At 38.4% G+C, this 22,963-nt stretch overlaps 1 protein-coding gene across 1 annotated transcript in view; it reads right to left on the minus strand.

Annotated features, from left to right (window-relative positions):
• Positions 1-16,936, minus strand: part of opn8b (opsin 8, group member b) — a gene marked incomplete at both ends in the record, with an annotated part of 29,543 nt that extends 12,607 nt beyond the window's left edge. Inside the window, one exon of the mRNA XM_079254987.1 lies at positions 16,867-16,936. Within this exon, the coding sequence (XP_079111113.1) occupies positions 16,867-16,936 (70 nt within the window). The remainder of the gene's footprint in view (positions 1-16,866) is intronic.
• Between the last annotated feature and the right edge of the window lie 6,027 nt (positions 16,937-22,963).

Below are 22,963 nucleotides of genomic sequence, written 5' to 3' on the forward strand. Positions count from 1 at the left end.
ACACAGCGTAATCATCTGAGTTTACAGGAGCATTATGTAACATCTCTTTTTGGTATTATCTTATTCCTTTTGTTGTTACCAGATCCCTAATATTCTGCGCAGTGCTGGACTGTGTGATGTTCCTACACTGACTGAACACAGTTTGAGCACACATTATCACAGCCCAAACATAATAACAACCTGTGTTATGAGACCACTGATCAGTCAAGTGTGTGATGTGTATAGGGTGAGAGAAAGTCTAAGCTGCAAAGTGCTACATGCATGACCTTTACTTCTAATCGTGTTTCCACACTGCTGCGCTGCGACTTTCACTGAAGGAAACAGCTGAAGTTCTCAATGTGACTATTGTTTAGTGTAGAAACTGAAAATAAGAAAACAGGTTTTCTGACTAACTTTGACTGGAAACAACAGAACAAATCTGTGTGTGAGCAGCTTGTGTGCTTCCAGAACACGCAGAGTAGAATTAGTGTTTTTATGGCCAATGCTCCAACTGTAAGGAAAAAACCCGAGGAATATAACTAATGATAGATTTTATAACTCAACCAGAGCTGCAAATATTTCTGTCACTTCCCTCCAGCCACTGTCCTCTTTTTGGCATCTGTACATACATAATTAAAAATTATTTTTTTGGGAGTAAATTTTCAGATGTGACTCAGTTTGTGCGATGCTTGAGTGATCCTGGCATTTTAAAACATCTCCAAAACCAGCCAGCTACTCTGGACACGCCTGAAGAGATGCCAGTTGGGGGATTTTTTTTTTTTCTTTAAATGTTGAATTATTGATCTTACACATTGAATGAGAACACTTGTCTTGTTTGCCCACTCCACTTGGTGATACAAGGGGCCTTTTGATTGAATTTTTTTTTTCCATTTCTGACACCTAAAAATCATTACCACATCACACTGGTTATGTAACTTTAATACATACATACATAATCAAAACACCCCTCTCTTCTTGTGAACTAAATTAATAAATGCTGCAATGGCACCAGAAGCAGTTAAGCTCACACTGTGTTCATTTGTTCTTGTCCAGCTCCAGTAAACAGGGTTAAAATGATCAAATAAAACTTTGTTTACACTACTGGAGTGTCTGACAGAGAAGACGACACCATCTAATGAATACAACACCCCTTTTAAAGCATCATCCATCACTTCTCCCTCTCTCACCAAAACCCTCTTACTACTCCATCGTTCCTTATCACGCTTTCCTTTCTTTCATCCACCATCCCACCTCTTCCCTTTTTCTACTCTGATAATCCCTCCTCATATCCACTTATCCACTCTTCTTTCCTACTTCTCTCTTTTGTAGGTATCTTATAAGGCATCCGCAGTCAGTTTAGACCATCAGAGCCAGAACCCACAGTCTCCCACACCCACAGATGAGCCAAACTAGAGAACTTTCATATTTATCCACACCTTTGATTCCTGTTGTATTAATTACGTTTTTAAACCAGTAAGTTTAGTTTTTATCTTTTGAAATATACTGATATTTGCAACACTTCATGTTCACTTGCCAGGTCAGCCCATTAAATGCTGTTTAGGATGTTTTTCATTGAGTTGGTTCATCTGAAGACGGATTGTTTAACTATGCAGAACAATGATGTGATTTTGCACTGAATTTTGCTAAAGGAAGGTCAAAACCTGCAGTAACGCTGTCCACACATTTACTATAGAAGTCTCCTTAGCAAGTTAGCGTCAACTTTAATGTTGATGTTAACTTCTAGCAGAAAACGGGATGATTTAGAGCAGGAGTCTCCAACTTCGGCCCTCTTGAGCTACCATCCCACAGGTTTCAGTGTTACCCGCTACAACACCCCTGACCCAAATCAATGGGTCATTAACCAGCAGGTGCAGAGGATGATGACAAGATGTTGGAAGCCCTTTTAATTTAAATCATAAGGGTTTTACCAAGGAAACAGTTGGAGTTGGAGTTGGAGTTGGAGACCCCTGATATACAGAATGGTGCCAGTAGATGGCTTCTATGTTCAGTTGGGACTGTGCAGATGAGAACTTGTTCCTAAACAACATGTTCATCTTCCTGTGAATCGATCAGCCCACCACACAAAGAGGAGGAGGAGATGTTTGGAATGAATGGTCTTTTAAAAAGAATCGCTTACAGCTTTCTCAAGTTCTCAAGAGGTTCAGACACCTTCAAACTGGCATATTTTTTTCTCCAAAACTGGCAAATTTGCTTTGTAGAACTGAATATTAATAGGGTAGGGTTCCTTACATGGTTAGACATGCTGACACATTTTCATGAAGTTAAACTAAAATCTTGTACTTTCACACCAAATGCCAGCATCCTTAACCTGGTGACTTTATTGCTTTTTAACATCTTTTCAGCTTTTGTATATATTCAGTTCATTTCCCGGTCTCAACTCAAAATCTGCGAAATTCGAGCACTCACATTTAACTAATGCATGAAAAAGATTAATAAAAACATTTCACAACATGAAACACAAAAAGTGTCAGTACCTTTTAGCCTTTTGAGGTAAAGATAACATATAATGGCCAATTTTTGCATTTTCATGTAAACTTGATCCTGTTCAGTCCTGGTTTTCTGGTGTAACAGCTTCCACAGATTATGTCCTACTGCTTGGTTCCTAACACTCACTCTTGTTACTGTGATTATTTTTCCATTTAGCAAGTAAAAGGAAACATTACTTTACCAGGTACGTTCAGACAGCTAACAGGTACAACATGAGATCACTCTTTTACAGCACTCTGCAGTTATGTCCTTTTTTGGGGAAATGAAGAAAATCATCGGTTGACACTTTCATGCTTCATTAGTAATGATGATTAAACAGGAAAATCAAGCAAGAAGTGACCAAATTTGACCAATTCATAACACAATCCAGCTCCCAATGGGATTAAATCAAAGCTAAACACTGACAGAGACTGCCTCAACATGTCATCCCTTCTTTTGACTCGCTACCTCCCAAAGTTAACTTTGAACCCTGGACCTCCCACAGGATCCTCTGTGAGACTGTTGAAGCACAAAGCCCAGTGACCCGAACAACTTCCAGCCCACTGAAAATTACTTTCAAGGAAGAGCACTCAAGCCGTCAACTCAAACCACTCACTGCGCAAGAACAAAAAGGAATCAATGGAGACACAGAACGTTACCTTCGCTGTTTTGGTCGCTGTTTGGGTCTTTATCAGCTTTACCACCAACGTCTTATAAAACACAAGAGAGTTCCAGAAACTACACTTTAAAAGCTCATTGTATGCGGAGAAAGTTTTTAAAATTCAAAACCTGCAGTCACATTTCCATTTAGGTTATGCGAAAGCTTCCTTCCTATTCCATATACTAAACAGAGAAGGAAGGTGTAACAAACGTTTCCCAGGCTGTGTATGTGCTATATGCGTAGCAACATGTATGAAATCCAGATGCAACCCAAAAATTCTACGAATATCAAACAAATTTAATTATAGCTGGATGGGAATGCATCTAGATTATCTGGATGTAAAATATTCAGAGATTCACTTTACCAATTGCTGAGTGTGAGATTTGTAACTGCCCAACGCACCGGACCTTTGTAGCAGATTTATACAGATCTAAAAAAACTGGGAATGCTTTCGTCGTCCTAATCCTAACAGAGCTCAATAATGGTCTAATGGTGCAATACTGACTGAAAGGGGATTATGTGAGAGGAGTTAGTGGAGGCAATGGTAGGGGAAAGGTGAACACATTGGAGGATTGACAGGTATTAGGCCGAAATAAGCAAAAGAAAAATCTGTTATTTATAAAACACTTGTAGAGCGCACTTTACTTACCCTTAGCTGACTGAATCCATGGAAACGTATCGCTGTTTCAAATTACAAAAGAAAAGAGAAAATGTTTAACATTTTAATTTGAAAGGCTCTTTTGAAAGTTTATTCCTTACTTAGTGTTTTTTTTGTTAGCTGTGACACCATATAGAAGGTTCACCTCTATATCTAGACTCACACAGTCTTCTGAAGATGCCAGAGCACGCTTGTGTGACTTTTTTTACAATGGTCATACGATATACATGTGATCCACTGTTCCAATGGAAGTTCTCAAACTGCATCTGTCTGAAAAGTCATGAAGCTGCTTGACCAACCCAGGCAGTGTGAAGACACTGACATCCATCTTCCATCTCTGCATGTATCAGTTATTGTTTATTTAATTAGCTGTGGGTGGTCACCCTTTTTTTTTTTTCATATCAGATTTGATCCACGAGGGAAAGTTTTTAGCTGTTCAAACCCTGGGACTTGTCTACATAAGGTCAATTATGTAGACGCATACTTTGGTTTAAAATTGTGTACTTGTGAGCTTTCACGTTATTTAAGTGTGAATGCGTTGTTAATTGTTAATGTGACAATCACATAGATCTGCAAATCTAAGTATTTAAGCCAGAAGTGTCCAGTTCTGGTCCTGAAGGGCCCCAATTCTGCAGGTTTTCCATGTATTCCTGTTCCAACACACCTGACTAAAATGAATCAGTCACTGTGCAGAACTTCTTTGGCTGCTGGATCCGATCAATGTGAGCCAGGAGTTTTGGAAAAAGAATACATTTAAAACCTGCAGGACATCGGCCCTTGAGGACCGACTTTGGACAGCCTTGAACAGCCAGTTTCTGGCACAGGGTTCAGGCATTTTGAAAAGCACAACTTTTCCTCTGTGTTTTTGCCTTTCAGTCATTAGCAAATGTTGCTTTTAGGAACCTTCAAAATGGAGATTTTTTTTTTTTTTAACAAACTGAATACAATTTCTTTAGTTGGCATGAAATTCAGTGTTATTGGCTTTCTAATTCAGATTATGTTCCATTATCTGTGTGGCTTGATTTGACACCATTCACAATTAGCTTCTCTCTTTGCATGGCAGTGGCTGTCTCTGGCGACATAGTGACATTAGTAACAGGATTCTTTAACCTACACATGGTCTTAATATGCAGTTACTTGTCATCTTAACTGAAGAGAAGATGTATGGAGATTGTTGCTACACTAATGCTATCAGTTTTGGACTAGACTCGATCAGATTAACTCAGGATGAAAGGGTTGTTATTATAAAACAGAAAAAGCTGTTTTTTGCAAAAAGGAGGAGTCAACTGTAATGGGATTACTTGGCAGTGGTGTAAAAACAAACCGCCCAGTTACTTTGTGCCGCAGCTGCCTCCTCTTCCTCTCTCTCACCGGTTGTGAGAAAGCAGATAAAAATGAGTTTAAGGGGGTGGAAAAACATGTGGATGCTGCAGGTTTGAAACTTGGATCAGGCACCATTTACCATGTAAACCAATCCTGCTGTTTGTGATTTGCTAACAGTAACATCCTATATCAACCACTTCTAGATAAAAACAATTTCTTGTTTATCCCTACTAGATACCCAATAACCATTTGTCCGCAAAAGAAAAGGAGAATCTTATTCTTTAAAAACTGAAGTTTAGGACCACAACAGATGGGATCGGCTCTTTGAATGTCAACTACAACTAAACCTCAAACCAAATCACAGGTGATATTTTTACTGAGGTGCCAGCACATACTTTTACACAAAGCACAAAGTACAGAGCATAGACCGTATATGGAAGATGGATGGAGCCTCCGGCAGTTAAAAGTGAAGCCTATGCGGAAGTGCATAAAACTGCAGTTTCCCCTTCATCCACTAGGGGCTGGCTCCAAAACAGAGCAAATCTTTATAGACTCCCATGTTAAAAAGGCCAACTTCACAGCAAAAATAAACATGTTTACAGCCTGATACAAATATCTATTTTTGGTTTAATAGTTCAGGTTTACCTTCATGACAACTGTGGGGGGAGTGAATTTTTCTCTAACTCGCCCGTTTAAAAGTAATTTAATCTCAAAGTTTGGCATATTTAGGGGCATGTCCTTTTGATTGACAGGTACCAGATCTCCCACTTCAAGTCAGAAGAACGTAGAACAACCGCGGTTTTTAGCCGGTTAACAATGTGACTTAGTTTTAGCCCGCTTACCTCCGTTAGCTGGTTATCTCCCGTTATCTCTAGGTTAGCTCGGTTAGCTCTTAGCTACAGAAAGCTCGGAGTTCGCTCGATGTCAATCATCCACCATGACGCTCACAGCCCCCCTCTCAGCTCCACCTCTTTGCCCATATATGTATTTTCCGGGCAAGACCACACGCATGCCTCTGCCAAGATGGTGATGGTAGGAACCGCCCACCGAGCTTTAATTCAGCTCTTCAGAAACCTATGGGTGTCGTCACGGAGGCTACGTCCATCTTTTTATATACAGTCTATGGTACAGATGTGGAATCCGAGGTTGATCCGCTACATCCACGGTGGCATGGCAGGTTGTACCAGAGCTGGAAAAATCCTTGTCCTATGCTTCGTCATGGTGGGATTGCAGAACCTGCCACTCTAAGACATGTTGCTATTATGATTTGTCTTGAATTCACAATATTAGCTTGCTGTGTAGATGGACAGCAAAGCAGGTGGTTTAACATGTCAGTTGAAGGAACATCTTAATAACTAACTGTGTTTTACTGGGCACTGACAGGTTTTATAGTTGCAATTTCTTTCTCCTGTAAGGGCTGCAGTGCTGCAGCATGACTCATCTTTATAAAGATCTTCTAACTGAACTCTCATATGTAGTTTTTCCAAACCCTAAACAACTGATAATGCTGTCCTGTGTACTCACTCTATAAGTGGCCTGAGGGAAACGCGTGCCTGCTAATCATTTCCAGATTGGAGCATTGTCATTGCCAAGTTTTATTATTAAATAAACCAAAAGTTATCCATCAGGGGGAGGGAGAAGGAATAATTGAAGCAGCTTTCAACCATGAACCTTTTACGAGGCATAAAATTGAGACCAAAATACATTGGAGCAGCTTTCAACCACAAACCTTTTACGAGGCATAAAATCGAGACCAAAATACAATTAATCTGTGGCAGAAATGTGCTCTAATTAAACATCTTTATCACTGCTTGTTTGGTTTAATGTAAAAACATTATTTCAGAGCTTGTCAAAGCATCTCTTTAAAGCTGCACAGCTGAACTTTGGTAGACTATTAAGATTGGGTATAATTAACACGGCTAATTCTGCATCTGTTTTGCATTCTGTCTCTTCTCTGAGCTCTCTCCTGTGAGTAAAAGTTAGTTTGATGTCAACTCTTGTCTAATTGCATGTTTAATCCCTTTCTGTCATTTCCTCATTATTTTTTACAATAATTTCTAAAAACTTGTGTCTCTTTGCTGAATCAACCACTCTGTGCATTCAAAATGGCCAGTGTGTTGCTATCCAGATGCTAGCAGGTGATGTGGCCTTGGCTGGGCAACGATGGCTGCAGGGATGTATGTACCTGGTGTGGCGATAAAACACGTCAGAAACACACAAAGTTATAAAGTTTCCTTCTCTGTCCTGACTGTTCCCATCGGTGGAACTCAGCCAACCGGGGACTTCCTGACTGTCTCTGCCATTGGTTGCTACTTTGTATTGTCCTCATTAATCTGATTCAGTCCACCTGGTTTTTGCCCATTGCTACATAGATTCTCATTCTCATTCTCTTAAAATCGCTCCAGTTGCTCCCTCTCTGCCAGATTATCAGCAGCTCTGTGCATTGTTGTAGTGGTGTGTACAGGTCATCTTAGGTTGCCCACATACTTATTCACGTCCCTGGTTTGCTTTTCTTGCTTTCCCTATGATGCACTTCTTCTGCCTTTTGGATATCTAGGTATAGACCCTTGCTTAGCATTTTGGAGCTACTTTACCTGCGTCCTAGGCTGTGTCCAAATGTCCACCATAATTCATAACCCCTCATTCAATACATAGGGCCACACTATACAGTACACTACATAGTGCACTTATTCTGTTGGCGATTCGGACTATTTAAGTGGACTATTTTCGCTTCGTCACAGATCACGTGACTACCGACTGTCACCACAGCAACCACCATGCATCATTCCAAATTTATTCCAAACTCATGTGAACTCATGTTGTATTTTATTCTTTCTTTGTTGCATATTTATTCAATAAATGAGAATATAAAATGATTTATCAACAGTTTTTTCTTAACCTGCTTTGATGTTCATGTCACTTGCGCCACTTCAAGCTCCTGCCTGCAATGCATTGTGGTCTACATTGACCTGTCTAGTGACCATCGAGGCTCACTACTTTTTAAGATGCATTGTGGGTAATTTTAAGTGCACCCATTAGTTATGTAATGTTATTTTAAGTATCTACCTTTCAATAATGTATATTAAAATAAAACACAAAAGGATGCATAAAATCAATTTCTTTGCATATAATATGAAACTGAATAATTGCATTTAAGCTGAAGGAGTAAAAATTCCCAATGTGGACCAGACTGATGGTTGATGCTTCGTTAGCATTAATGATGTGGCCTGTTTTTTATGTGCATATTTCCAAAACTGCACTCATTACACAGGATACTTGCCCAACTGAAAAACACTGCCATGATGTAAAAAGAGTTATATCACATGTAAAACTCTTTGACCTTAAAAAAACTTCATCAGTTTTCCCAAATCAAAGTAGTCATATGAGCACAAAAATCCTACTCAATTTTAGTGATAAAAATCAGTTTTAATGATAAACAGTGTTCTACAATTTCCTTCTGCATGTAGCTGCAAAAGAGAGTCATATGTCACAGTGGACGAGTGCTGCTGAATTAAAGCATTTGGAATCATATAATTTTATTTTAGATAATACAGAGCATGGCTTATATATTACTGAATTCCTTTTAGCTGAAATTAATCTTCCTCCCAGCATCCTCTCTCCCAATACTCACAGAGACACAAGCTATAAACTCATCAAGATGTAAGCAAATTAGTTTTTCATGGTTATTTCTTTGTTTTAAGGAAAAAACAAGAAAAAAAAAAAAATCTCAGACCAATAAGGTCATAGTGGTTCCAGTTCAGGCAGTAGAGCCAATAGTCCAATAACCAAAAGGTTGGTGGTCCGAATCAACTTGTTATTGTGTCCTAGTGTGAGGCCCCTGATTCCCCTTGCCTCCACTGTCAGCATTACTGGTTTATAAATATTTAGTGGTGGTCGGAGAGGCTGTTGATGTAAACTGACTGCCATGTTTCTCTCAGTCTGTTTCAGGGCAGATATGGATACATACACTCATAAAATGTTACAAGAATCCTCAACTTTCTGGTGGAATTTACAAAAAATGTGAAAGAGTTATGCCACACTGACGTTAAATCATGAATGTAGGACATTTAATATTAATATGACGATTCCTTCATCTCCCACAGTTCGTCGAAACAAAATCTACTAGCAGCTGTGTGTACCACCAACATAAAAATGTTAAACATCTCAATAACTTGTGGCGTGTTCAGTGCCATTATGTGAACAGTATGATGAAGAGGACTGCTTAGATACAGGCCGGCATTGAACTGGAACATTTAATGGTTGATTCATGGTTCAGACACTTATTTTAGTATTGTTTGTAGTTAATCATCTAGTCAGAGAACAGTATGTTTGGCAATAAATACTTGAACAGTGAACAGTTGTACATATTTATTCAGAAGTTCAAATTAAGTAATCTTTACAGGTTATGGTAAATTTCATGTTCATTCTGACATCATAGTGCGCACAGCTTACCACCACCATGCATGAATGGAGATGACTGAATAACAGATTCATTGTAAAATACTTGGGGTGCCTTAAAAGTGCCAAATATGTCCAATGCATTATTGAAGCCTGTTTATTTCATTTAAATATTGCCACATTTGGATTAAAATGCATTTGTGCCCATGAAAAAGTTGCCAAACAGCTTTTTCTTGGATTGTATGACTGAAGTCTGAAGCAGCAGTCAGTTGATCTTGCCTTCCCTCCCAGACATCACGTAGTTTAAAACAGCCACAGTGAGACATCATGACTGCCCTAATACCCACATTGCACCCTGTGGTCCTCTCTGAAGTGTGCATCTGGTTGAAGTGCACAGGTTACAAGCATGGGAAAACAGCAGAATTGGGCCTGTGATGGTTACTTGCGCCATTACATCATTTGTGCAGCTTTTTTGCTGCTGAAAATGGTTAAACTGCAACAAACAACCATTTTGAGAAATAAAAAGCGGCGGCACCAAAGGAGGCTCATACAGCAGACTATCCGCATGCGGTGGAGTTCGTTCCAATGGCAAGTTTGATGCTATGGGCTACTGGCTGCTGGGATGTATTTGAAATTATTTTTTTTCTTTTTCACCACAGGCAAAGAAGCTTGATCGCCAAAAATCCTTTGCTGAGTTCAAAATGCCAGATGAGACAATGAATTGTGGGTAATGTGCTTCAGGAAAATCTGCATGGATGCAGATTTAGCTAGCCAGGCAAACCAGACTCTCTTGCTGTACCAGCGTAGAGTCAAGGGACTCACTCGCCTCAATGGATTTCTAGGGCGGGACAAACAAGCGCAGAGTAAAGCAATAAGAAAAATGGCGGACGCAACATTGGTAAAGTGGCAGACTATGTTTATGTTCAGTAGAGCGAACGCAATAGATAAAAATAAACATGGAGTGCAGTACAGAAGACATAAATGACCTGTGTTGTTTTTGCAGTAAAAACCTGAGGCTACATGGCGTTATTGGCAACTCGGTGTTGCTTTTTGAACCTAACTGTAAGTCAGAAACTACAGCAAAAAGAAACGAACTCCCGCTACGTCCGTGTGCCATCTTGAATGTTTCGAAGAATATGTGGTGACCCAAAGCAAGAAGCAAGCGTCTTCTCAGATCAACCAATCAGAGTGAATTGTTAAGGGGAGGGACTCCAGACTGAGTCACTCTGTACTGATTATATAGAGCACTCCAGTCTGGTGTACCAGGTTAGGATTTAGTAAAAGTATGGGCTGAGGGTGCAAAGGGGGCGGGGCTAACATCCACTCTGGAGAATTCAGACACATTGCACACCCTGTAACACAAAGGGGCATTCCAGTGGCACAAAAGTGTGTGAGTATTGGGCAGGGCATCAGTGAAAATTCAATATTTTATTCTTTGAACCAAGTAGGATTCTCTGTAGCTTAAGGACCATACAGCCACAACAGCCTGCCATCTCGTCACGATGGTTATCAGCTCGGTGACATGCTGCTGTGGTATGGCATCCCGTCAGTCACTGTGGTTGTGTTGGTCAGTCTGGAACAAACAGCACCTCCTAAGCTGACACCAAAAATGTTTGATGGGATCGAGGTCAGGGCTGCAGGGAGGCTATTCCTCCTTCTCCACTGGCAACGTCTGCAGGTAGCTTCTAATAAATGCTTTGTGGGGTGAAGGTTGTCATCTTAGAGGGGAGAATGTGGAAACATGGGATTGCCACTGGTTGCAGAGTCTTATCTTGGTATCTTTCTGCATTGAGACTGGCTTCAGTGATGGCAAACCTTGTTTTTCCAGTGAGAGAGATCTCTCTTTATCCTACTGCCTTCACCAAAAGCTGTTATCCTATCAGCATAGTTTCAATATAGCGTTTGCAGAAATGCAGAAGAAAATGAACAGGCTTTTCAACAGTTTTAATGACTCCCTTTTGCAGCTACATGCAGGAGGAACAAGATTTATTTGAATTAGCAAATAAATGAAGTGTACTAAATTTATTTATAATTATTAATACAAAGTTGTGTTTTTGGAATGTAATGTACTGAACCATATGTTTATTTAATTTCATATTTTGATTTCCAGTCTGTATACTGAAAGAAATGTCAGACTCTTCTGAGGTGAATTTGCTAAATAAACTGATAGATTATGCATGTGTTTACATGATACAGTATTTTTAAGGAAAAGTGTAAACTTTATCCTAATACTGAATGATCCATCTGCGAGTGGTGATTCCATAATTTGTGAAAAACCAAACATACTAAACTTTTCTGATGCACATATTAATCATAAAGCATCTATTGGCCAATGCTGATGTCCTGCTGATAATATGATGCATCCATGCATATGACACATTTTATTCAACACCATGGCAATCTCAATGCATACCTGATGTTAGTTTCCCTCCCAGACATCATGTCGCGTAAACCAGCCGCAGTGAGACATCATGACTGGTTTGATGTAAAATGCAGCATATAGATAAGATCTGTCACACATTTCTGCTGGAAATTACTACAAACAACACATGGAGATCAAACTTTAACACTCATTCAGAATGTCATTTTTATTTCTCCATGAGGACAACTGAATCTTTTCACAATTTGAAGCTTAAAATTAAATGTTTTGCCCTAATTGCTTTGCAGCAGTGATACTTCATCGGAGACTTTGTCTGTGTGTCTGCTTTGCCCAGTTTAGGCGTATTCCTTCGGCCATGCAGCTATTGTCCATCTTCAGCTATGCGCTGTACATCCGTCAATCTGCCTTTGATTGTTCTGACAAGACTCTAGGCAGATGTAATGTGTGAAACAGCAGGGGCAGTGATGCTGCGTGTGTCACGCCAGCAGATTACTATGACTGCTGAAGCTTTGTCAGATGACAGGACTCCAGTAGAGAGAGGATGTGACTGTGCAGATCATGCTGTGCAGCTCAGACCCTCCCAAGATTAAGTTTGGCTTTGCAATCAGATACATTGCATTGCAACATGCAATATTTGTTTTAGTAGTAGTAGTGTGTCTTACAGCATGGGTATTAAGTCAATATCAGCAGCCTGAGTAATAGCTGATCTCTTACTTGACTCTATAGACAGATTTAGACCTTTCAGCTATAATTGCAAGACCGCTAAAGGACATTTTATCATGCAATGGTGAATGAATTAAAGGTTAAGAGCAAATACATGAAAGCTTATGAACATATAATTCTTAAAATACTTCATTGTGTCCAGTCTCTTAACCCCCTGTCCCCTTCCATTTTTCTAACATTAACCTCTCATCTTGCATCACCCTAATTCCCCAGACTCCATCTGACCTTCTATGTTCCACAACATGATAAACATCCCACATGGATCCTCTTGCAATTGTCCCACGCACATTCAGAAGATGAATGTGGTGTCCGACGTTCCAGCAAATCTCGACTGAGCGTGCCCACCCCATTCCTCCATTATAAAAAAAAAAAACAAAAAAAAAACAACAACCCAGGCTGCCATCAGGTTTCAGGACGGAAAAGCTGATTCATGTTCAAATCAGTAATGTCCAAAACATTCATCATTACTGGTTCGTGCCCAACCCCAACTTAAACGTTACCTTGATTTATTCCTTGAAACAAGTTTCTTTTCATCAAAATATTATTTTTAGTTGTACTTTTTGTTTGTCCTGGTACACATGCTGCTGTAGTTCCATGCTGCTGCACAGCCTCAAACCTAACCTGGACCCAAGAAGTGCTGCTTGGGTTTAATGAGTGTGGGCTTTGGTTCCCATAAGAACAATCCCCATTCAAGATCACTTGGATTCACTGGTCATGATAAGACTGACAGCAGTGATGACAGAAAGCAGGCAGTTATAACCATATATTTACTTCTCATTTGATCCTCACTTCTTTCACACTGCCATATTTACAATTTCTTTTAATCTAATAGTTTGGTTTCATTTAATGTATGATGTCATACCACCAAGCTCTTCTTCACTGCTGAGCTATGTCTTCCTGTGCAGATTGTGTGGTGCGTTCAAATGCTATTTTGTTTGGTCAAGCACAGGTGACATGAGGTGACTCAGCAAGGAGCCTTTGGTCCCTGCCGGTTCTTTATCCTGATTTGGTGTAAAAGAGTCTAACACGTCTTGACAAGGTCAGTGATTACACTGGTAAAAGTCTGAAGTGGCACTGGCGATAACACTCCATTTACATAATGTAGTCCCATCTGGACCTGTGAGACCAAGATTTACAACTCCACCAAATTTTGACAACTTTTGTTTATTTATAATAATAAAATCTCTTTACATTCACTCTAACCTTTGTGTTTGTGAGGAGTGGGGAAAAAACAATTTTTAATTGAGAAATACTAAGCCAGTATGTTCTTTGTCTTTTTATTCTGCCAGCTGCTTGTTTGCCTTGTTTGTTTTGTTTACTTTTAAGATTAGCCATTTTCTTTAGTTAAACACTCCCTCTCATACCGCTGTTCTAATGCTAATCTGCTTAAAACCTGTAATGGAAAATACCTGAATTCCTTTCACACACGAGTTTTGTAACTTCATCAGTCTCTCAAAGCAAAAGCCATTTGTAATCTACATATTTCACACTTCACGCTTCGTTCAGACTTTTCTCGGAAAGTGAAGGAAAAAGAATTATGACTGAGATATTTGCAGCGTGTATAAGATTAGACTGCACATCAAGCATTTGGGTTATGGTGATAAGGCTGTTATATAACAGTCCTCCATTGTTTTATGACAAATCAACATAATGCATATCAGTGTAGGTGTGCAGTGGTTGTGTAAAACATCGAGGTAGAGGATGAAATGCGTAAAAATACGACTGCTGTGCATTTGTACTCAGTGAAAAGTCACCAATATTCTTACAAAGTTTCATTGCACTATAACATCATAGGAGTCATCAGCTTGAGGAAAACAACACTGTCCCTGGGTTGTGGAGCTGCATCATCACACAGTTCTAAAGGTCCTTGTGGTGTCAAGCTAATGAAAAAGGAGCATTGTGTGGAAAAAAAGGTGATTGATGGAAGCAATCAGTTTTGTCTCCTCATTCATCTCGGATACTGAGGAAACTAAGTCTTCAGGGACAAATGGTAGAAAAAAACTTTTATTTAAAGAAACGCAACAGGTGTTTGTAAAAAGGCAGATTTTCATAAATCAGATCTGCTGATGTATCTGTCTGTTTGTGACTGCAGTTCACACTTGGTAAAAATTAAGCATGTCTTACTGGGCCCAATGTAATCAGATTACAATCTAAAAAAATATGAACAAATAAACATCCAAATGGATTATTCACACAATATTGACTCAGTGAGTTGCTAAAGCAGGTGGCCAACTTGGTCCTTGAGAGCTGCAGTCCTGTTAGTAGTTTCTTGGTATGTGACGAAATGCTTTTGTCCCGATTCGATTCCGATTTTTTGGGTGCCAATGGATTTTAATTGCGATTCTCACAATTCTTCAACATGGTTGATTTTTGTGTATTAAAAACAAAAAAAATGTACAAAAGTTTTTTTTTGCTAGTCATTTTTCTTGTTTTCAGTTCAGAAAAAAACGACACATTAGCAAGACCATCATTCTGCTGCTATATTGCCCAAGAAGACAAACAAAAAGATCAATAAAAACAATAAAAATGACAAAATTTCATAATGAATTATTTTTATTTATTTGAAAAAAAAAAATCGATTTCAAATTGTGAAGCAAAAAAATCCTGATTTTTTATTTGATTTTCCCACCCCTAGTAGTTTCCCTGCTGCAACAGCCCTGACTCAGATCGATGGGTAATCAGCAGACTTGTGCAGAGTTTGACTTCAAACTCTGCACAAGTCTGCTGAATAAGTCTGATTTGCGTCAGGTGTGTTACAGCAGGGAAACTCCTGACACGTGCAGGACTGCGACTTTAGCAGCCCGGGGTTGCTCACCCCTGAGCTAAATGGAAAACATGTGAGTAACAGGGTTAATAACTGTAACCATTTTCCACCGCTCATATTTAGCAGTAAAGTAATGGATGCATACTCATCTAAAGTTGTACATGAGTAGATATTTAAATAAATGACCTCAATTGCACAATTTATGTTCTAGCTTTTCGAACTGTACTTTTACAGATAACACACACACACTCACAGTTTAGGATTTTACTCACAAGAATTAACAACAACCTTATGCACAACATGTACACACACAATTTCAGACAGCTATTTTACTGTGTGTTACTGACTCAACACATTTCTAGTGATTTCAGTTTTCAACCATCCAGTGTAACATTACAACTACACATAATGGTGGATTTTTTACTTGCCACCTCCACACCTCATGTTTGATAGCAGGATTTCATCAGTAACAGGGAGGATGTTAGCGGCCCCTAAAAGCTACTAAAGAAGGACTCACCTAGCCTTCAATTTCCCATGAAACAAATCTGATTGGATCTATATGAAGCCAAGCCCCACCCATGATGTACATGGGCCAAAGAATATTTTACAAGCTTCTCAGACACTTCAGAACCTCAAATGTTCACTACTGGTGATTATTCAAAGCTGTTTTTGGTAAAAGAAATCAATGTAGGCTACTTACTTTTAGGAAGGTGGTAATAATGTGATGCCTTCAGTAAGATTTTTTTTTTTTTTAATTTAAATAAAATGAAACACATATTGGAAAAAAAAATCATTATGAAGATCAAAACCAATACCAATACTAGAATGACACAAAAAATTCCTACTCGGCCTGCCCAAATTTATTCTGACAATCCCAACATCCAAAATTTTTAACCTTTAACAAGAAAATAAACGCCACATTTATCTGGACCAAAGATCTCATATGGCATCCATGATAACTGCAGTTTCCACTCCCCACTAAGGCATAAAACGCGCGCAGTGGTCAGCTTGTTTCTCTCGAGGATGCTCCTCTCTTGACCTCCGACCACATGCCAACACGAATTACCCGAAACTCGACTGAAAAGTACTTTTAGTTAGCCAGCTGTGTCCAACTGTAAATGGATTTCTACCCCCTACCCCTTCTTAGTTATTGATAGTCTTTGGGGGTAAGTATACACACACACAACCGCACAACTTGCATGTGCACGCAGCTTCCCTTAAAACATGTCTCAGTAAATGAAAATAGAGAAGACTTCAGATTAGTTTAAGATATCCAGTTACTTCCATTTTAGCTGCGTTAGTCTGTACAGTTCCATCCATTTCTGTGCGTAAATGGAACAATAAAAAAGAAAGAAAAAAAAAAGCATTTGTCCTGTCATGTCTATAAGTCCTTAAGCGTGGAACTGAATTAAAACATGCGAATCTTTTAAACAAACAGGAACGCAGAGAAAAGCAACCGATTCTGTGCTCTTTGCGCGCGTCATTCAACTTACTTACAACCAGCAGGAAGCAGCCTGTGCCAATATCCAGCGCTGGTGACAGAGCAGAGGCGTACACATCCATGGGAGCGACGACAAGCAGGCTGCAAAGGAGAATAGATGGATCCTCATGCGATCTTCGCGGAGCAGAGAAAAAGTCAAAAGGTGTCTCTGCAGATGCGCTCCACTATCACGTCCATCCGCTCTCCAAGACGGAGCAGAGACGCAAGAGGCTGCAGCCTTGCGCCTATAGCCAGCGGTCCGTTGTCAGGGAGATCATGCGTAAAGGGCAGTGCTACGTCTCCAGAGCTGCCGTGTGCGTTTACGCCTGATTCCAGCCTTCAGGAGGAGGCACAGACCCCTGGACAAGCTTTTGTCTCTCCACAGTAACTACCAGCAAGAATTGGAATTAGGACAAGGATCATCTTGTGTATTACTGAGATCAATACACCTATAAGTCATCAGCGTTAAACGATTACAGGACATAGTACATCTCAAAACATAATCCTGACAGCACTGAGTGATCTTTGAGTTCGAAGCAGTTCTTTGGATTATGTTCCTACATGGTTTGTATGATGGATAATCATCTCACATTATTTCCTGTATGTTATGTAAAAGCTGCCACTATAAAGAGTACATAGACTAATCTTAAATTCCTTATGAAGGGAAATGATCAAATTTGGCCGAGTAAATATTTATCTGCTGTGTTTGAGCTGCTTCTCTTCTAGGTTTTATATGTAACCTTGTCTCAAATAAGTATGATTTCAGTTTGACATCAAAACTGTCATTGAGGCCAAAAAAAGGGAAACAGAAAACCTTTGTCTGCACATGATAAGACTGCCTGAAGAGCAGGACGCTGCTGGCTTAAATGTGCAGCGTAATCTGTCATTTTCAGGTGCCGTGACAAAATACATCACTATGGGTCACAGCACATTGTAGGGCTTTTGCAGCTCAGGGGCTTCAGAATTGTGTTCCACTCTTTCTTCATGGCAGCGTAGGTGGATCAAGCCAGTTCATCGCTGTCACAGTACATCGGAGTCTATATTAATTACATCAACAGGTATTTCAAGTAGACTTTGCATCAACACAAGTAATGGATGAAATCCAGATAACTCTCTTGCTTTGGCAGTAAATTGACCAGAAGAATGATACGAGGTGAAACACCGTGGAATATATTCAGACAAATGTCAGGAAGACCAAGGAAATTATCAACCCAAGAATGTGAAGCTCAATTATCAGTTCTCACTTGAGCTTCTTTTATCCTTTGAGTCGCCACATCACTGCAGCTGCCCTACAGCAGATAACTTTCTGGGAATTAATTATGGAGACTTAGTGCCTACCCTGTCTACACAGTCTGTCAGAGAGGATGTCCATGATTAACAGCAAGCTGCCAGAAAGAGCACAGACAAAAAAAAAGTTTCAGTGCTGCTTGTTGGTGTGATAATGAACAGCACACCTGTAAAATGGCATTTTTTCTTAGAGACACTTGAAGGCAGTGTGGTTGCTTTTAAATTGACCGACTTCACACATCTGACAGAAATGAAAAGATAATTTTTTCTGAAGGATTTGAGAACAAGCTGTTGTGGAGATGAATTTAATTTGAATCACATGTTGGAACAGGGAAGATCTCGAACCGTTTTTCCACTTCATTTTTCTTTATTGGAGCAAGTCGCTAACAGGCTCAGTTTCCCACAGCTTGTCACAGCAACATTATAACAAGTCATGATTAAATGTTCTTTTCCCAGTTATTTAAGAAAAGAAACAGAGTTAAAAGCAAAGAAGGAATAGAGTACAGTCGATATCTCCAGCTCCAAACCTTGAGGGTTGGTGTCTGGAGTAATGTGGACTCTCCCTTAGAAACAAAGTGGGTCATCCAGGAGGGGCTCAGAGTAGAGCCACTGATCCCCCACATCAAGAGGAGTCAGATAAGGTGGTTCGGGCATCTGGTTAAGATTATATTTATTGGCTGGCCTTGAAACGCATCAGGATCCCCCCCCAAGTGAGCTTGCAAATGCAGCTCGGGAGAGAGAGGTCTGGGTTTGCCTACTAAGGCAATGAATGGAAAGTAAATATTTGTTTTGCCACTAGTGAAGAAGACAGAGCATAATGTTGAAAGAGTTACCAGTAGTGCAGTCATCACCTGAGACCAGTGGATCCACTCACAGATGAAAACATGTTTACGTCTGCAAAAATTTTGCCAACTGATGGTTACCGTCCAACATGCAATTCCCACTTTTACCACTAGACACCAGTAACTATACACACTAGACTTTTAAGCTGATTAACACAGTTGCTTGTATTTGTGTGGAAGGTTAGTTATGACTATAAATGTTTTTAAACTTGTGGTACAAAAACTGCACAAAACTGTAAACTGGTGAACATCCATTAAACATGTGGGAACGATAACAATGAGGCATTGCACTCATCACAGCAGTCAGGGATATTGGGACTAACTCAACTAAACAGTTGAGCTTTGGAAAAATTGTGACCTTCTATAGAGGACCACAATAAAAAAAAAAAAGAAAAAAAAAAAAAGCAGAAATCCATAAATATGTTGATGAATAAAAATGTCATTCATGCTACAAAAAATGTTCTAATGTTAACACTACTTTTATCTCTTGCTCTGCTGCTTGTTCTTTCTTTTTCTCACTTTCTCCAATAATGTCCCTTAGGGCTGCCATGGTAGGCATTGAAAATACCCAATGTAAATATCCAGTTGCAAAGTTTTAAGGTCAGAAACCTGTGTAGAGTTAGTTAACCCCCCTCCCCCAAAATATACAAATAAAATAAAAGGAAAACAAAATATATACATAATTAAGGACATATGTTTATATAAAATGTATCAAAAACAGATGTACAGATAAACTAAGAACCTTGATCAATAAAGTTTATTTAATTATAATAGCTTTTGACCCGCCCTGCGATGGACTTGCGAGCTGTCCAGGGTGTACCCTGCCTTTCGCCCAAAGACTGCTGGGATAAAGTCCAGCTTCCCCGCCACCCTTCTTGGATTAAGTGGTTAGGATAATGAATGAATGAATCATTGAATAGTTTTTGACCCAATTAATTTTCTGTTGTTTTAATAAAATTTATTGACTTGTTTTCTATCAAATTATGTATTTATTATTTCGTATTATTTAGGATTTTGGCAGTTTTAGTACTTCATCAATTAATCATGAGCCATTGTTCTCAGAAATACTGGTTCTGCACATGTTTTAATCCATGTCATCTCCTTTAAATGTGCTCAGATTATACTGTCACTGACAAAAATATCTACATATTTACCTTCAGGTTACAAGTGTTGTCAAACCACATGACAAAATACTTTATCCAGTGTTCAGTTAATGTGTCTTAGGAAATAAATAAGTAATAACTCAGAGCTTTGAAATAACCCCACAATTGTTAAAGCAGTTGTGAGAATCTGACCTCAAACCAAGAACCCTGCAGAATTTTCCCTTCGGTAAATTGCTTTTCTGTTGCACTTGATGTTTATCACAGAAAAACACATTGAGGGTCCTCATATCCTCAGGGTCTCTGTTGAAAGCATAGGTCATGAAGCATTTAAATCATTTTCTCCTGAGAGAATAACGGCTGTATTGTTTATCTTCATTTGTTAGCACATTTTCTCCTTTAATGTTTACTTTGTCATGTCGTTTGTTTCTTCAGTTGAAATATATATATATATATATATATATATATATATATATATATATATATATATATATATATATATATATATATATATATATATATATATATATATATATATATATATATATATATATATATATATATGTGTGTGTGTAATATATATATGTGTAATATATATATATATATGTGTGTGTGTAATATATATATGTGTAATATATATATATATATATACATATATACATATATATATATATATATATATATATATATATATATATATATATATATATATATATATATACATACATATATACATATATATATATATATATATATATATATATACATATATATATATATATATATATATATATGTATATATATATATATACATATATACATATATATATATATATATATATATATATATATATATATATATATATATATACATATATATATATATATATATATACATATATACATATATATATATATATATATATATATATATATATATATATATATATACATATATATATATATATATATATATATATATATATATATATATATATATATATATATATATATATATATATATATATATATATATATATATATATATGTTGCTCATTTAAGCCTGGGCTTGGGGACATATGGTGGCCTTTCTGTGTAGTCTGTATGTTCTCCCTGTGTATGTGTGGGTTCAATCTGGGTGCTGCTACTCTAATTGTCTTGAGGAGTGATTGTGAGTGATTGAGTGATTGAGGAGAAAGATGTTTGTCTCTCTGTGAGGCCCTGTGATGGACTGGCGACCTGTCCAGTGTGTCCCCTGCCTCTTGTCCTTGCTGGGATAGGCTCCAGCTTCCCATGACCCTAATTGGATATGGATTGGATATAAATGAATATGTTTGACAGCCAGAAAACTTGGACTTTGTTTTTAGATTGTCTGACTTTTCTTTTTATTTAATTGCATTTATGAACATTGCCCCTGAGCCCAGCAACCCCGCAGCAAATGTTCCTTTTGTTACATTTTAAAACCCCAGACCTCAATGTCTCTGCCGTCTGAGGGGGATCAGCGTGTTCAGCTGTCACATGAATGTGCTTGAGCAGGTCTGACTGGTTTCATAGATTGCTTTTGTTTTTCTTGGTATGTTTTATTTGGTAGTTTAGAAACATGCCAAAAGCTTTTGCCATGAAAGTGACCTCAGAAGTCCTCATGCACTTTCATACCTTAGTTTATTGCTGTGTTTGACAGCACAAGTGTTGTAAAATGAGGACAAGATAACATCTATATCACCTCTTCAAGCTCTTCTGTGGTTCCAACTGTAGAATCCTGAAACATTAAAAGTCTGCTCAGACATACACATCTTACTGAACCTTCGTACACTTTGGTTTCACTCAAAAAGAGGCTCCTGAAATAACATCAACTGGTATGATGCTCAGCTGCAACCTATAATCTGCCCAGTAACTGCACAATGGTCCCCATTTGTGTTGATGATTTGTCCACAGTCCTGCACACAGAATGAAGTTAACTCCTTTCCAAATTTCTGATTCCTCACAAACCAGACACAAGTGAAGTCAACGACACATCATCAGGTTATGCAACATATATGATGAAATCTGAACATGCCAGAATTCTTTAAAGTAATTTTTAATGGTCTGGGTCTGCTTGCGCTGGATATCTAATGTTGTACAAGGTGGAAGACCGAATGTGTCTTTGTTTGCAGGATGTAAAGCATGTTGTATGGAAGTCAGAAGATATGATGCATGCACATAAGTTTGCTGTAGATAAGTCAGCAAATTACTCGCTACTCACATATGAGCTCATTTGTTTTTTGTTTTTTTCCCCCCAGACTTATTAGTGGAGCTGGCTGGGTAAACTTTAAATGGTGCTGATTGCAGCTGATGAAAATTTGTGAAAAATGTGGGAGTCTATTCTATTTTTTCTTGTTTTTCATATTTCTATGAACCACATTTTCATTTTTACATACAGTTTTTTTTCCTCAACGGTCATTTATTTTTGCAGAGCTTTAAATTGTATTTTCTTATGATTTTTTTTTGTCTAAGCAAAGGATTTGTCTTTTTAGCTCCACGGAAGCAAATTTGAAGCAACATTTTGAAAAGCTATAGAAAAAAAATGTATATGTAAATAAACTGGTTTGAAGTTAATAGTATAGGTTGCATTATGTTGCTGGTGGAGAGCAGTAAATGCTATGATGCTAGTACAAGTGGATTTTCTAACATCCTGCACCACCTTCCTTTAACACAAAGGGATGAAACCAGGATGCAGCTCCATCTAGCAGTTGTCATTTGTAGATGTGCAGCACTCTGGTTCTGCACTCTGAACTGTCATTAAAAAGATATCGCAAAGTTTTGCATCTTTGCAAGACTTTGGCAGTTGCTTATTAGTCCTGTCCATGCTGTCCTGAAGTCTGAAACAAGTTGGTCGATGCTT

Source organism: Telmatherina bonti (genome assembly GCF_933228915.1).
Source record: "Telmatherina bonti genome assembly, chromosome: 16".
NCBI lineage: Eukaryota > Metazoa > Chordata > Actinopteri > Atheriniformes > Telmatherinidae > Telmatherina > Telmatherina bonti.